This window comes from Meleagris gallopavo, chromosome 1, assembly GCF_000146605.3.
Source record: "Meleagris gallopavo isolate NT-WF06-2002-E0010 breed Aviagen turkey brand Nicholas breeding stock chromosome 1, Turkey_5.1, whole genome shotgun sequence".
Classification (NCBI taxonomy): domain Eukaryota; kingdom Metazoa; phylum Chordata; class Aves; order Galliformes; family Phasianidae; genus Meleagris; species Meleagris gallopavo.
Window position 1 is genome coordinate 120528428 of NC_015011.2, and position 16135 is coordinate 120544562.

At 38.6% G+C, this 16135-nt stretch overlaps 2 protein-coding genes across 2 annotated transcripts in view; one reads left to right on the top strand and one right to left on the bottom strand.

Annotated features, from left to right (window-relative positions):
- LOC104915579 (maestro heat-like repeat-containing protein family member 2B) overlaps window positions 1–16135 on the top strand; it is a 445385-nt gene that overhangs the window by 11067 nt on the left and 418183 nt on the right. The window lies entirely within an intron of this gene.
- The window catches only part of EGFL6 (EGF like domain multiple 6), a 35087-nt gene continuing 20564 nt past the window's right edge, over window positions 1613–16135 (bottom strand). Inside the window, exons 7-12 of the mRNA XM_019622172.2 lie at window positions 14871–15200; window positions 10265–10344; window positions 7379–7472; window positions 5397–5483; window positions 3459–3724; window positions 1613–2256 (exon numbers count right to left, since the gene is read on the bottom strand). Of these exons, the coding sequence (XP_019477717.1) occupies window positions 2161–2256; window positions 3459–3724; window positions 5397–5483; window positions 7379–7472; window positions 10265–10344; window positions 14871–15200 (953 nt within the window). The 3' untranslated portion in view covers window positions 1613–2160. The remainder of the gene's footprint in view (window positions 2257–3458; window positions 3725–5396; window positions 5484–7378; window positions 7473–10264; window positions 10345–14870; window positions 15201–16135) is intronic.

The window sequence follows — 16135 nt, forward strand, 5'->3', positions numbered from 1 at the left end:
TGGGGATGGAAGGAAAAAGGGAATGAAAAAGAGAAATTTAAACTGGGAGGAGAGGAGAGGAGAGAAATGAGCTAAAAAGAAATTGTATTATTTATTAAAAAAAAAATAAATGCCAGAATCCTGGCTAAGATGTGAAGAGTATTTTTTTATAGTCTTCATTTTTATAGCTGCTGTCTCTTCTCTATACCAACAACAGAATCACAGAATCACTGAATGACAGGGATTGGAAGGAACCTGGAAAGCTCATCTAGTCCAATCCCCTCCCTTAGCAGGAACTCCTAGATTAGGTCACACTGGAATGCATCCAGGCAGGTTTTGAATAATGTCTCCAGAGGAGGAGACCCCACAGCCTCTCCGGGCAACCTGTTCCAGTGCTCCATCACCCTTACCATAAACAAGTTCTTCTGCATGTTAGTACAGAAATTCCTATGTACAAGTTTTAGGCCGTTACTCCTTGTGCTATTGCTACACACCATCGAGAAGAGCCTGGCCTCACCCATTTGCCTCCCACCTTCCTTTAGATGTTTATAAATATTTACCAGATCCCCTCTCAGTGTCCTTTTCCCCAGGCTGAACAGAGCGCGGTTACTCAGCCTTTCCTCACATGGGAGGCCCCCAGTCATCCCTGCGGTCGTCCTCTGCTGGACTCCTTCTAGGAGGTCCCTGTCTTTTAACTTAACTGGGGTGACCAGAACTGAGCACAGTAGCGTAAATGTGGCCTCACCAGTGCAGAGTAGAGGGGGAGGATCACCTCCCTCGACGTGCTGGCCATGCTCTTTTGATGCCAACACGCAGTTGGGCGATCCCACATGGGCCATTTTAACTTTGTCAGTTTCCAAGAAAATTGTTTCAGATACTGAGGTTTTCAGGAACTGCTATATGCTTGCATCCTGTGCAAGAAGGGGGCATTAATGCCTAATTCACCTAGGCAGCTAGACACAGAATTTGATTTTAATAAAAGAGACCTTTAATCTTCTCAGTTTCAGGCATCCTGGTATGCTTGAAGTACGGATGTCACGTATTCTCAGAAGAGATCACAAGGGAGAAAACGGTCTTTTGTCCATGCTTCAGTCATTCAGCTTCTTTTCAGAACAAGCGGAACCTGGATTCCAGACCCTCCTTACATCTGTATATGTATATACATATGTATATGCATGTATGTGCATAGGCATGTGTGGCAGAGAGTGGCAAGATATCAGCTTCTACTTTGTGGGAGAAGAGTCTGCTTCCTTCTTCATTCCTGGGGACGGCGGGCAGCCTCTATCCATGTTGCTGAAGTCTGAAGAACATGAAGGGACTTGCAAAAAAGATATATATTTCTTGATTGTGTAAGAATGAGCCTTACTGTGAGGCCACTAAACCATCCTGTCTGCTGGAAAATGAAAACGGTTGTTTCATGCCTGTGTGCAGTAAAGAAGGTCTGTAACCCAGCAGGAACTTGTCTGCTCTTGAAGGTCAGTACATAGGGTGAGGTTTCTTTGCTTTTTTCAGTACCAGTTGATAACATCATCTGTATGTGATGCATATTAAAGCTTATGAAAAAAAAAAGTGGATCATTTCTAAACAGTGATTTGTGTGACTTAAAGACACTAATGACAAAGAGGATATTTTGCATATTTTATTAGCAATTAAAATATTCCTCAAAGATATGACTCCACTTAAAATTTAGCTCCGCGAAGACAGGAAAAAAACCTCGTCATTCTTCTTATTTTTTTTAATAAATTTAATATCTACATATTAAGTAGGAAATTAAAATTACATCACTAGAAGTAGTAGCATCCTCTTAAATACTGCTTTGTGTTCTTGTGAAGTAGAAATGCAATAGTCAACTTAAGAATAGCCTTGAAAAGAGCTTTAAGAAATGAAAGCGTACAGAATTTGTAAAAAAGCTAGTAAATATTTTAATGCCTCAGAAGCCCTAACCTTGAATGTTAAAATATAGTAGTGCTATATTCAAAGCATGTATTAGATCTAACTCATAAAAAAGTGTGCTCTGCATCTTGCACATGTCAGTTCCCGTTTGCATTGCTGCACTAAGTTCAAGGTACAGTTTTTAAATTTATGTTTTCATTTTTTTACAATGAAAAGATTAAAAATACACGACTAGCAAGGTAAGTATTGAAAATAGAGCTAAATCCAGAATACTCAAAATATCCATTCTCAAGTGTCTTCTGGGCATAGACCAGGAACTAGTATAACATTGTCCACTCCAATTTCTCCAGTTTTGCCCTTCCCACGTTCTGATTCAAAGGTGATCTGTCACAAGAAAAGAGATGTATTAACAGTGAAAATGTAGTTTATCCAACCATTTAGTGACTCTTAAAGTTAAATAGTGTTAATGCTATATCTGAGGAATGTTTAGTTATAATTCAGGAAAGACTTAATGACTCAAATCCCTGCAGCTTTTAGAATTTTTATATATTATTTGAACTAGACTGATAAGCCTCTGTACAGATTTACAATACCAAATGGATTCATTTAATAAGATTGCTTATTTTCATTGTACAAAGAAAATGCAAATTGAGTGAAATCCCATTATAATAATGTGGCATTATTACTTTATGTGATGTTATTGCCCTCCTTTTCTTGGAGACATTACAATTGTTCATTTTCCATCCATTTGGACCCTTAGTATCAGGTTATATATCTGGTAAATACATCTATTTCTATCAGTATATGTAGTAGGCTATTAATTATAATTGCAGTACTACACACACATAGTAGATTCATTTTTATCAATAGAGTGTCTGGGGTTTACTTTATAGACTGACTCTTATTTACGTAAGACTTCCTCCATGTCTTTCTGTCAGTGCAAAAAACTTCAAAAAGGACTTCAATTTCCTTTATGCTTCCAGTATTCAATTGTACATATAACCCTTTGCCCTGCACTGAAAATATTCAGTCATATAAATGAAAATCAGGCTTTAGAATTTCAAGAAGAAACTTGCTGAAGCCTTTATTGAGGCAATTTTCAGAGAAGTATCAGGGCACAGTGTTCTCTGCTGGCGAAACATACCCTGCACCTACAGTGACTGCCCAACCTTGGTCATAAATGATGTCTCTTTTTGCACTAATAATTTATGTGAGTATGGCTTGAGAGCATCATTTTCTATGAAACAGAGATAATTTTCATTTTTCCAAGCATATACTTATGCCTTCTGTTGCATGAAATAATAAACAGAGATTCTGACAGTTTGTGATAATTAGAGATCTGATGAAGTTCTTACAAAATGATGGGATTATTTGGCATCGGTGTCCTAGCGAACTGGAGTAATTCAGTTATGAAATTACAATCATACAACTTCTCAGCCTTCTAAAATCTATACTCCTCCACTTCAAAACAGCCTTTCAGTTGCAAGCATACAATGCCTGTAAAAGAGCTGGTGGAACACTTGAGGATTAGGAAAAACCCTGTTGTGTTGGTACAGTAGTTAGGTTACAAATTGCGTTAGACTTACACTGTTAGTTGTTTCAGTACCCTGCAATATTTCCACTTTTCCAGTTCGCCACCTTTCATCTTTTCCCTTGTCCTGCTCCCAGACAGGAGCAGTTCTTCTGTTGGCCACGAACACTCGAAGTTTTCCCACTCTTTCGCCAGCGAGCCGATAACTGAAAATCAAGCAGTAGGTGCTCTTTGGTTTGAGGTCGGTCAGGAGAAGTTTTAAGCGGCCCATATCCTTCTTGTGACCTACAAAGGCTGGAACAGCCATGTAGTATCCATCACCTTGTAACAAAAAATGGAAAATGAAACTTTAATGGACCTGTACTATTTATTAGCAAACTGAAAGCAATTTTGCTAAGAAAATAAGGAGAAGCTCTGTTACTCGAATAATTTAAAATCAGACTGGAGAAAAGCAGCAGGAAGTCTAATTTTCAAGGAATAAGCTTTCACTATTGGAAGTCAGATCACTTTAGAAAGGAGATGAGTTCATATTTCACTGGCAATTACAGTCATTCTTCCTTGCATTGCAATTTTCTGTATATTTCAAAGGCAAAATCATCTCAGTTTTTCAAATGCAATAGCCTGAAACATGGTGCTGTGCCTCTCTGGCCAGACCATTTCCAGCACTTGAGCTAGCTCAATACGCTCTGCACTCTCCTCTGCAGTGATGATAAACTCATAAAGGAACCAACAATGTATTCCTTAAACCCTGGAGGAACAACAAAATGAGAGATGACACACAAAGGGATAAAGAGATAAAAGAATTGGGTCCATAAATAGACATAATCAGCAGACCTTTGGTTGTGAAAATGAAGTAAGGACATGGTAAGGGCTTCCTGAAAGCTGCAGGAAAGAGAAAGGTACTGGGAAAAGGAAATATAAGGAGCAGGAGAGGAAGGATTAGCAAAGAAAGACTGAGATGGAAAGATTCTGAAAGAAGAGAGAGAGAATGTGTATGCTGGAACTGGAACAAGTGGTCTACGTTATCCACTGGTTCTACTGTAACATCTGCAATGTTTCCACACAAGGGAAGATCTTAGAATCACAGAATGGTTTGGGTTGGAAGAGACCATCAAAGATCACCTAGTTCCAACCTCCATACCATGGGAAAGATACCTTTTACTAGATCAGCTGTGGATGGGGCATCCACAGCTTCTCTGGGCCGCCTGTGCCAGTGCCTCACCAACTCATCATGAAAAATTTCTTTCTCATATCCAATCTAAATATTTTAGTTTAAATTCATTGTGTCTTGTCCTATCACTATTGTGTCCTATCACTATACTCCCTGATAAGAAGCCCATCTTTTTTTCATTCCTCCTTCTAAGTACTGAAGGGCTGCGATGAAGTCTCCCCAGAGCCTTCTCTTCTTCAGGCTGAACAACTTGTTCCATGACTTCCATTTGGACACTGAAGTGCTGACTGTAACTCTTCAGACACAGGCATCCAGCCAATTCTTTGTCCATCTAACAGCCAATCTATCAAACTTATATCCCTTCAATTTATTGGTAGGAATGTTGTCAGGGACTGTGTCAAAGGCCAAGCAGGAGTCCAGGTAGATGACATCACCACTCCATTGTAGAAGGCCAGGCACAGTTAACACAGTGCTATGTCTAAACCATGTGAGTGACAACATTCCTGCATCCATCTAATTGGTAGATGTGATTAAATATCCTACCAGCCTTGGAGAGACACAATGTGTAACTAATAAGGTTTCAATTGTTTTGCAGCTTGCAATTCTTAACAGTTATATTCAAATCCTTCTTCTCATCTTTTGATTCATTTGTACTGAAATATACTGCTAAGTAGCAATTGCCGCTGGAAAAGCAACTTCCACTCTCAGCCTTCTCTGCTTCCTTAATTAATTCTTGATTCTATTTTCTACTCCACTTTCCCCTTTTTTTGGAGAGAATAAGACATCACAGCTGAGATAAGGGATAGATATTTAAATAAATACCTCTGTCTCGATCAGCAGGATTCCAGTCAAAGTCATCATTAGTATCTTGTTTCCAGTCGCAGACTCCTCGACTGAAACTGCAGTCAACTAGAAAAAAAATTGGCAATAGAGACACACAGATAAGAGAAGCGTTACATCTTAAGTACTGATACAAACAATTTGCTCTTTATTCACCTACTTGTAAGTGTATATAGATCATTCTAAAATTATCCCCAATTTCAATTCAGACAGCGTTGACCTAGATTAATTTGCAAAAGAAGCAAAACATTCGAATTTATTTAGCAATTCTTTCCTTAACTCACAGCAAAACCTATTGTCTTTTTACTGCCAGTTTCCCATGTGCACATGATTTTATATGCTATGACTTCTGTACACTGCACGCCTGCTAATTTCCAGGTGGAGTTTGAGATGTTGGTTTTTAATTTGAACATCATGAATAGTTTGAGGCCTGCATATTCTCAAGCTCCATTCTTGTCCATATGTGCAGTGTAGCTGCATCAGCTGAGATGCTCAAGCTTTAGTTCTTGCCATTAAAAAATAGAAGCTGGCTTCCTGTGAGAGGAATCTGTTGCTTCACACTGAATACCATACTATATGGAGCTGGGAGCAACCCAAATATGTCGACCTTTAGAGCACACTGCAAAAAAAAAAGTGTCATCCAGAGCATACCACAGCCTGCATGACTGTGTAAATGAACATGCAAATATAATTATGCATAAACAAAAAAGTAAGAACCATGCAATGTTAGCATGACAGATCAGATTAATACGTCAGCCACCTGAATTTCCCTAGAAAGAAGAACTCCTACTGGTTCTTTGCATGGATTTTATCATGAGACAGAGAAGTGTGGTAAACAGCATTTAAAGAGCATTTTTATATAAATCCAAGTCTTGTTTCCAAACCTACTGCTCTCTGAACTGGAGAAGAAAAAACATTATCTCACACTGGATGTCAACCATCATATGTGCTTTTTCTTTAAAGTCTGGGAAGCACTTCCCCATTGCTTTCAATTGAAACCAACCTTGTCCTAAAATGAATCTCAGATACAGTGAATCCCAACGTTTCATGCCCTGCTCACCTAGCTGTTAACTCCACGGAAGAATGCTATTGTCCTACAAGTGCATTAGGTCAACGTTTCCCCTCTTGGATTCTGCTTTTTTCCTTGGCTCTCATGATTCTCCAAAGCCATTTTTTAGCTTCTTGCTATCTTTGCCTATCTAATAAAGGCTGCACAACTTAAAATCAAGTTGTTGCATCACAGAGAAACTGTTTCCCACAGGAGAGAGGGTGAAAGTGATCTGCTCACACGCTCTGCTTTGACCTGAGACACACTGCAATCTGTCATAGTTACCAGAAGGCAGTGCAGTTTTCTGTTTGGAAACGTATGAAGTGGTTTCCTAGATCATGGCCAAAGTTTAACTTGTATGCATAAATTGACTGGTTTTGAACCTTGTATGCTGACAACTGATTTTACAACAGTTTTTAATGTGAAAAAAACCCAATCATCTTACTCTAATATTCACAGAACTTAATGATGAACTGGGAGCTATCATGAATTTATAGACAGGCTGTTAAAGGATAAATATTTATTCAGTCATTTTCAAGGGAAACTGAAATCAGGACAAGACCCAATAAAAATGGCTGAAGGGCACTGGGATATGGTTGCGTGCTATGCAACATTTCTCTAACATGGTTTAATTTTATAGATGACCAATATGAGTTCATTTTTTCCTGAAAAAAATATGTGAGCTTCACTTGCAAATTAAATTTCCATGTGAGGAAGGAGCTAACATATGTTTTGGAAAGAACACAAAACCAGGTTCTCACACTGGAACTGGCAAAATGATTTGGCCATATACCATCCCACTAAGCTTTCGTTGTATTTTAAAGACCTTCAACTAGTTCAGCTAAGGCTGATACAGATTCTCAATAAAACACACAGTATGTGATAAAATAAATATTACAGAATAAAAAGAATCTACCTTCATGCTCTTGTCTTGTCATCGAAACTTTTCTTTGTGTCAGGAGAGGGCCAAAGGCTGCTGCTTCTTTACTCTGGGGAACTGGTGAAAACAACTTGTCAAGGGCCAAATCATAACAGGAACAGAAAGCAGAACTTTATTCCTCTATACCAATTACAATCATTCATTTAAGTAAGTCAATGTATGTGTTTTTCAATTTTCCATCAAACTTACTTTCCTAACCCTGGCTAGATACTAACTCTGAACAGTAAAACTTCATTCAAATCGCTAATTCCCTCAGCACTGTGCCTTCTAAGATGTAGGCAATTCAGCTGCAAGGTTCACAAAGTCAAACAACTTTGCATGTGCTCTTTCTTCAGCGTGATGATCTGTTCTCTTGCTTACAACATTTCAGCTACCAGTTGAAGTACTTGAACTGCAAGAAATGATGAAGACAATGATGTGACCGCTTGGCAGCAAACAGGAAACTCAAAAAATGGATAATGTGGGAGGCTTTGTAAAAGCCATAAATCTGGGGAATCAGAGGCCCACTCTGTGCTATCTGTGCTGCTGTAACGGGAGCTCCAGGAGATTATTTTTCTGAAGCTGTACTTTCTCCTGAGGCATATGCAGGCCTCATCAGCTCATGCAGGCACACGCAGGCTTCATCAGCTCTTCCTGTTGGGAAGGAAAGGCACGGCAATCGCTCTGCTCTTCCTCACCCTCCTTGCCACAGCTGGCAAACACAGCCTGACGTTTCAATCATCAGGCTTGGCAGAAACACTGTAGAAAGCTCTTTTGTAAAAAAAATAGTTGACTTGTCCTGTGCCAAACTGGAAGAGTTAGTGAAGCAGTAATAAATGTCAGGTGCATTCCCTATAGTATTGGCCTAAAGGAAGTACTTATGCAAGAAGTGCTATTTTTTAGCAACAGCCTGAGAGAGGAAGGCAAAACGTCTTAGGTCTGATAAACTACAAAGCTTGCAAACTCTTATTTTCCATGGACTGTCAACTGGGGGACTAAGTACTTTTGAAGTTCTGTGGTGAAGCTTCTTTTGTATTATTCTAAGTGGCAACTAGAGAAGTGCACACTAGAAAAGCCAATGGTCTCAAATTCTTTGTGTGGTGTCTGTGTAATTAACTAATCACAAACAAGGTGATGGCCAGACATGCTTTCACTGGCAGAGGACTCTATCCTTTGCAAATGCATATGCAGATACCTTCAATATATACATATATACCTATGAAAAAGAAAGAGCTAAAATGCTCCATTTTAGAGAGAGGGAGGATCCTTTGGATTACTGCTTACAAAAAGTGCTTACAAAAGCCCAGCAAATGGAAGAGCACTTTTCAGACACACAACGTGGACAGCAGCACCAAGAAAAGCTCAGGTTTTCTCAGCAGTGCCAGGTGATAGGAGCTACGGAAATCAAAATTACATTTCCCTACTCAGTGCCATATTAGTCATGCCTTCAGGAAGCTGCAGATGCCAAGTATTTTAAAAGTCATGCACTTCATATGTATGCCTGTGGTTTTTTTCTCAGACAAGAGTTCAGAATCCAGTTTGTTCCACGAGTTCCACTTACCTACAGATTCTCATCAGAATGCTCCAACATGCTTGAAGTTGTAAGCACATGCTCAATATTAAGAACATGTTTACAACCCGCTGCAAACCAGAGTCTCCTAGTACTATAAAGAATATGCCATTTCTTAACTTTTCTTCTCCTTCAAAACTGTCAAAAAATTGTTCTTTATGTACAACAGACAAAACACACAGCAATGAAGAGGCCCTGGAGGCTGTTCCAAAGGGGCCATCTGAGCCAAGAAAGGAGACTCCTGCGATCTTACAAGCTTTCTGATGAACTGCCAGGAGCTTGTTCCCTCTTGTTGCCCTTGCAGCTTTCTCCTCCTCACCCAGAACATTGCTTACATCACCTAGATAATATTCTTACTTAAGGCAAGGACTAATATATCTTTCGCCAAATTAATCTATGTCTACATATACACTTCTAGGAACAGGCACATAGAGTTTAGTTGTTACATTTAATATCATGCCATAAACTTGGCCTCGTATTTTGTGAAAGAGGCTCAGGCTACAAAAACTCTTGCCAAAATGAAGAAAGCTATTAAAATGTGTAAAGTTCTTGAAAGTGTGGAGAAATTTAATAGAAGACAGCAGCTGCCAGGAAGATTTATTTACAGAGTTACTGAATTATACTTGAGGGATACACATGCAGGTGTAGCTATGCTGCAAATGCTTCCAATGAATAACCATCATGTACATAAAAAGGTCAAATTTTGTATCCAAATCTATTTTTTGCTTTCAGTGTCAGACATTACAGCCAGGTTCTCCACTTACTGGAAGATATCACTAGTGAATTATGAGAAACTCTATGCTTCAGCTTACAGAAAGGCTTCCAAGAATCTTTATTTCTTGGAAGGTGCCTACATTTGACATAGAGCCATCACTGGACATAACCAGAATCCAAAGTCTGTTTCCTCCTAAGTATTAGGCAGGAATCAGGCTTGTTCTTTTCATCTCTTTTGCTATCCATTGGTGCTTGCAGAAATACAAGCCTTCCTCGAAAGTCTTAAAATCTTCATCCCTAAGAATACAGTCTCCAACAAAAGCTCACATAAGGCCCACTTCTGGTACAGCAGAGTTCACCCCTTATTTCTGCAGTATTGGCATCCACAAACCTATGTATCCGCAGCACTAGCTGTTATATTATCTGCAGTTATATATAAAATTCTTTGCTTCAGGGTACTACACATTCTTAAGGGCTGGTGCCATCAGTATACTCTTATGAGATAAGATGTGCTTATCTTATAGGTAGAAATTAGTGACAAAGAGAACTAATACCCTAGTCTTCAGAGGTACCTATGTAACCAACCACGACCAATTTACCAGTTCACCAACTTGGACTACACGGCTTCTTGTTTGGAGCTGGCTTGCACTCGGATTGCTTGGAGTGAGCACAGGTCCACCTGCAAAGTATCATTTATATAGATTCTCAAGTCAGTCTATAAGTTAAATAAGGGATAAAGAGATCACAAACGCAACAGGAAGTCTGCAGGAGCACATCTGAAAAAGATACAATACTACAGGACCCAAAGTTAAAACAAAAACAAAAAACCCACAAACCAATGAGTAGAATAGATCTGTGGAGTACTATTTTATTCCTGGAAGTAGCATTTTGTCTGAAAAAATTTGGTTTATAGCTTGAAAGTTATTTTCTAGTTGTCTGCAGTAATCATGTGCTATCCTTAAAGCTTTGATTTCTTTTTGTATTCCTGTTAGTGGATCCGTATTTCTTATAAATCACCAGCGGCATCAGAATGAGCTCTTCCTGAGACAACAGTATTGGAAGAACAGATGAATAGCAGAATACAGGCACCCACACATCTTAAGGCATTAATTGTGGGGTCTGTGGTGTATTTTTGTTCCTTGTTATGACTGTCTAGATTTTTCCAATCCCTGGAAAATGCCTATGCTTGTTTTTGCCTAAGTAGTCTAATTTGTCTACATACAGAAATAGCACTATATCTGGGAGAAGCGACTCACTGTCAGTAATTCTCACACATACAATCCCAAAGTGTTTAAAACTGCAGCATGCAGGAACTCTCAGAAAAAAAGGTTTTTGCTGTCAATCTGACACTGCTCTCTGATGGGCAGACCTCAATGAAAACTGTAAACAAACAAACAAAAACTGTAAAAAAACAACTCTAAAACCAATTCCACCCCCAAAACTAGAGCGGGCACTGTAAAAGAAATCTATCAGAATATAAGAGATAGTAAAATGTAGAGTGGTTTCCTGTATACATCTTAGATCACTGTCAGACTGAAAGGAATATGCTACATTTCTGCTACCCATCCTCCTCTGAAAGAATTACATCTGCCAGATGCCTGACATCTTTGGAGTCTTTTATCTGTAGCTTTGGACTGAGCTGCAGCCTGAGCAGTATTTGCTCACACAGTGGTCTAATTATCAGAAAAGAATGATATTAAAAGCAAACATCTTGATTAACTGAGAGTTCTCTTGTTCAGAATTAAGAGTCTAGAATGCATCAGGAAAGCAGCCCACTTATATTATTGCTGAATATACAAGGAAGCCAAAACCTTACCGTTCTTGGTGCTATCAAAGGAAGGAGCTTGGTAGTTAACACAGCTGGCTAGATTATATGTTTGGGCTTTACAAATATTAATGTACTAATTTTCATGTGACTTTTAGTGAGTCCAGTAGTTGTTTTGTTCACACATCACGGTGTGCATAACCAGGATATGGTATCTGGGACTTGACATTTCAATGCCCATTGCATTTTATATCACTGTATAAAAGCAGTTCCTACTGAGCTAATAGCTGTAGTTGAGGGTGTTTATCATTTCTGGAAATCAGACCTTAGGATCCCATATCACACAGAAAAATAAGGAAAGGAACAAACACAACTCAGAACCTGAAGTGACAATTTTTTCCCCCCTTCCCTGCAGTTCCTGCCTCATTTTCTGTGCATCTGCAATTGCTGTGCTCAATAACAAACAGCTATGTATACTGAACCACCCCTCGCACTGCAACAGATACTTCCTTCACACTGAACAAGGCAAAGACCCCAGGGAAAACACTCATTAAAATCCACTAAAGAATGTATCACGAAGTATAAGAAGATAAGAAGAAAAAGTAAGCTTTCACAACTAACAATAATTTTGACATTTCTTCAGTGTTAGGGCTTTATTTTTGCTATCTTTAACTACTGCATTTTTTAAAAAAACTGTGATGAGTAGTTTTCATAAACAACCTATTTTACGTGGCCTATTTTAATAATTTAGATCTTCATATATTAATTCCATTTTTCTCTACCGCAGTTTTCTGTGGCTGCCCATATATTTCTGATGTAGTAAAGGTACTGTGATAAAATAGAGCATACATTTAAAAATAATAATTAGGATCTCTGAAAAATGTGATCTATCAATTTTTCCTAATTGACTCCTTTTCCTGGAAGACAAACAATACAGGTATTAATAATACAAAAGGCAGATACAGAATGAGTACTTTAGGGGATTACGCAGAGGAACTTAATGTGGTAGTAAGGGAATTGTTGCTGAATAGACATCAGCAGAGGAGGAAGAAAAAAGGATGTGTAAAATTACCAGCTGTAAATTTGAGATAATCTCATACTCCAGAGATCATTCAATAACATTAACAATGAAAGTCATTTTAAAGCCAAATGTTCGATCAGTTAAGAGGATGAATTGTCCACGTTAGTGCAGTAATGAGGATCAAGAGGCTCAAGGAAATTTAAAAGGGAAGGAAACAGTTAATAAGCACAGCCCAACTTGAAAGAAAAATGTAAATGGAACAACACGTTAAGTCATGCACATAGTTGGGATCAAAACAGAAAGCCGTAAGTAAAACAAAGTTCATATACTTAATGAAACTACTTCTAGGACACAACAGTGTCCCTGTATGAAGAAGCACATCGACCTCCTTCCAGAGCTCCCTGGCAGAATAACAAGATCTCATCAGCAGGTTCAGCAAAAAAATACCTTATATTTCTAATGTCAAATTCCAGCCAAATATGACTAGAACAAAGAGAATAGAGGAACAAAATCAGATAAATCACAATGTTTAATATTTTCGAGCAATCACAGTAACAGCCACCGCTGTCAATTGTAACGACTATTTCATAGAAAAAACTGTTTCAAATATCTTGGCTTGGTTGAAAAAGTCCTCAAGAAGGAACCTCACCAAACATCATGACAGAACTCTCTTGCGTATTATTTTGACTTTGATTTTGCTGTGGACAAAGGATTTTCCTGATGTGCCTTCGGTGACATTGGCAACTTGGAATTGAATCCACTCCACACAGTGTGGCAGTGAGTATTCCAAAAATACTTAGAAAAAAATATCAAACCATATTCAGATTTTCAATATCTGGCAATTTTTCCTGGACTTTCCAAGCATGTTATGTCTGAGTTACTTTCCTCCGCCCACCAATCCATGTATCACAGAAAGGCAGAAAGAGATACGAGGGCTGACTTTATGATATTTTCATCAGGCTGTGTTGCCTGAGGAAATGAAATAGCCCACAGTCCTTTATGGCACCAAGTTCTGAATAAAAGTATCAGTAACTTATAGCAATATTACTTATTCATATTTAGTTAATTTAGTTAAGACCCGGGCTTTATTGCTCCTTGTGAGACAATGGAGGTAAGTCACCTAATTCTTTTGTCTGAGACTCTCACATGTATTTGGCAGTACCAGTGTTGATGAGGCTGGTTCAAGGGTAAATTGCCATCCAGTGAAAACTTCAGCCCCAACTTGACTTCATCTTCTGCCCCTGCTACCTTTTTCAGGGAAATTATTTATGAAGGGATCCTTAGAAGCTGGACAGAAAGCTGTGTAAGCTTGTCAAGAGTGGAAGGCTGGGTAAAGAGATAGGTTGTATCTGGAGTGGCTGGCCAGAGCAAGAGTGGTGTCCTGGATATAGGATCATCAGATTTGGAGTCATGGCATCATCAGCCAGAAACCTTTCACAAAACATGGAGATTGAGTACAGCCTGGAGATTAGGATGCAGGTCTAATCACACTAGATAGCACTATTTTTGGTACTACACTGAAATGCTATATTGAAAGAACAGAAAAAATCGTAGAATTATATAGGTTGATCTGCTGATCAGATTATCTGAGGCCCATCAATCAAATTATGAGTATTTCCAAGGATACATATTTCACCTGTATTCCTGCACCAAATTTTGGCTGGCTTTGTGGTAACAAAATATTCTCCTTCTATCATAAGGAGAATATTATACAAGATAGCCATTAAAAGGAAACATATGAAATCCAACTGAGAAAATACGTCAATCTTCCTGATAAATGACTAATGTCAGATATTAAGAGATACGTGAGATGCACGCTCAAATACCATCAAATGTTTTAAGAGTGAGAGAGCCCATTCAGATAAACTCTCACATCTAAACAAAAGAGATAGAAATCCTCTGTGATTCACAACATTATTTTTATAGTGGAATGACACAAAAAAACAATGGCACCTATTGTATGTTTTATATTATTTGAAACACAAAGACACCAAAATGTGTTTTTTTCCTACGAATAATACACACTATTTGAGTGATGAATATGTCTATCACAAATCAAAACTAGTTCTTGTCTTAAGCATAATGAAACAGCAAAATATCCTGTTTTGTTGGAGCTTCTGTGAAGAAAATGGGGAAAAGCTATATGTAAGCTGCTGTGTAGGTCCTTTTCAACCTTGTGATTCTATGATTCCAACAGCTGGAAGAGTGCCTACCAGGATGACACACTCTTTTCTATCAACACTGACTGCAGACAGTTTTCTCTAAAAGGGAGATTCACTAGCTTCAATCCCACAGTAGGTCTATGAGATTGATTTTCAGTTTCTACAAGTAAATTAGGATAGAGCAGTTATAATTTCTGGTGACTATTTGTTCACATACATACTTAAATTAAAACAAGCATAAAAATTGAGAAACTTACAGAAGACATCTCCTCTAAGGCTTTGCTCATGGTCAATCTGATTCTCATAATCTTCCTTGTCTTCCTCATCTGTCTCATCGACTTCATCTTCTATGGTAACTTCAGTTCTTTTCTCTCCCACAGTGTAACTCCCACCAAGATCAAAACCGCCTTCATAGTCCAGTGACTGCAAGTGAGTTTTAGAAGCTGGCATCATGGCTGCTTCTGGGATCACATTCTTGATTGCTTTATGCTTTGCCACGCTGTTTTTATGTGCAAGAAGTTTCTTAATTGTGTCCTTAGCTGTTCCAGGGATCCTTGGAATTTCCTTCACTGATTTTTCAGGGATAGCTAGAAACCAGAAGAAAGTAGTAAATATTCACCTAATGAATCATTCAGCAAACACCTTTATAAATGGCACCACATAGTCCTTGATAATTCCCAGACACTCCTACAGCTGAATTCTCTACCATGACATTTAAGTTCACCTCTGTACTGTACTATGTATGCATTTACCTCTGTTGTACAGACAGCTCTCTGATTCAGAATCGTAGAAGCACCAAATGGTATGGGCTGGAAAAGAGCTTCAAAGACCATTTAGTTCCAGCTTCCATGATCCATTAGACTGGGTTGCTCATAGCCCCATCCAACCTGGCCTTGAGCGCCTCCAGGGATGGAGCATCCACAGCTCCCCTGGGCAGCTGCGCTAGCACCTCACCGCTCTCATAGTAAAGAATTTACCGTGAGTTACAGTGAAAACACAAAAGTCACTCTCTCTTACAACATCCTTGGCCTCTTGTGTAACACAGGCCACACAGCTCCTTATATTCAATAGTTGTATATATACAAGAGCTTGGAGGAAAAAAAAACTCATCATTTGGTGGACTACTAAAAATTGTCCACAGATGTGATTCCCTACAAAACAAATGTCAGCCTACTAGCAGTGAGAATTTTTCTTAGATATCTTCTGTGAACTCCTCTGCCCTAGCACCCTTTCACGACAGGCTGAAAAACACTGAAATAAAGCATATTTTGAGGGGAGATATAACAAGATGATACATCACATTTCATTTAGTTCGAAAGGATAAAGCACTAAAACTTCAGAGAAGCATCCAAGAATTCCGAATTACTATCTTGAAACTGCAAGTTGGGCTAGAACGTAGATACACAATTTCCTAAGATTTTTACTGTTTATTATTCCTCTTGACTGACAAATACTAAAAGAATATCCAGCCTTGTAGCATCTTGCAACTTCTGATCCTGTTCAGAAACACATAGGTGAGAAC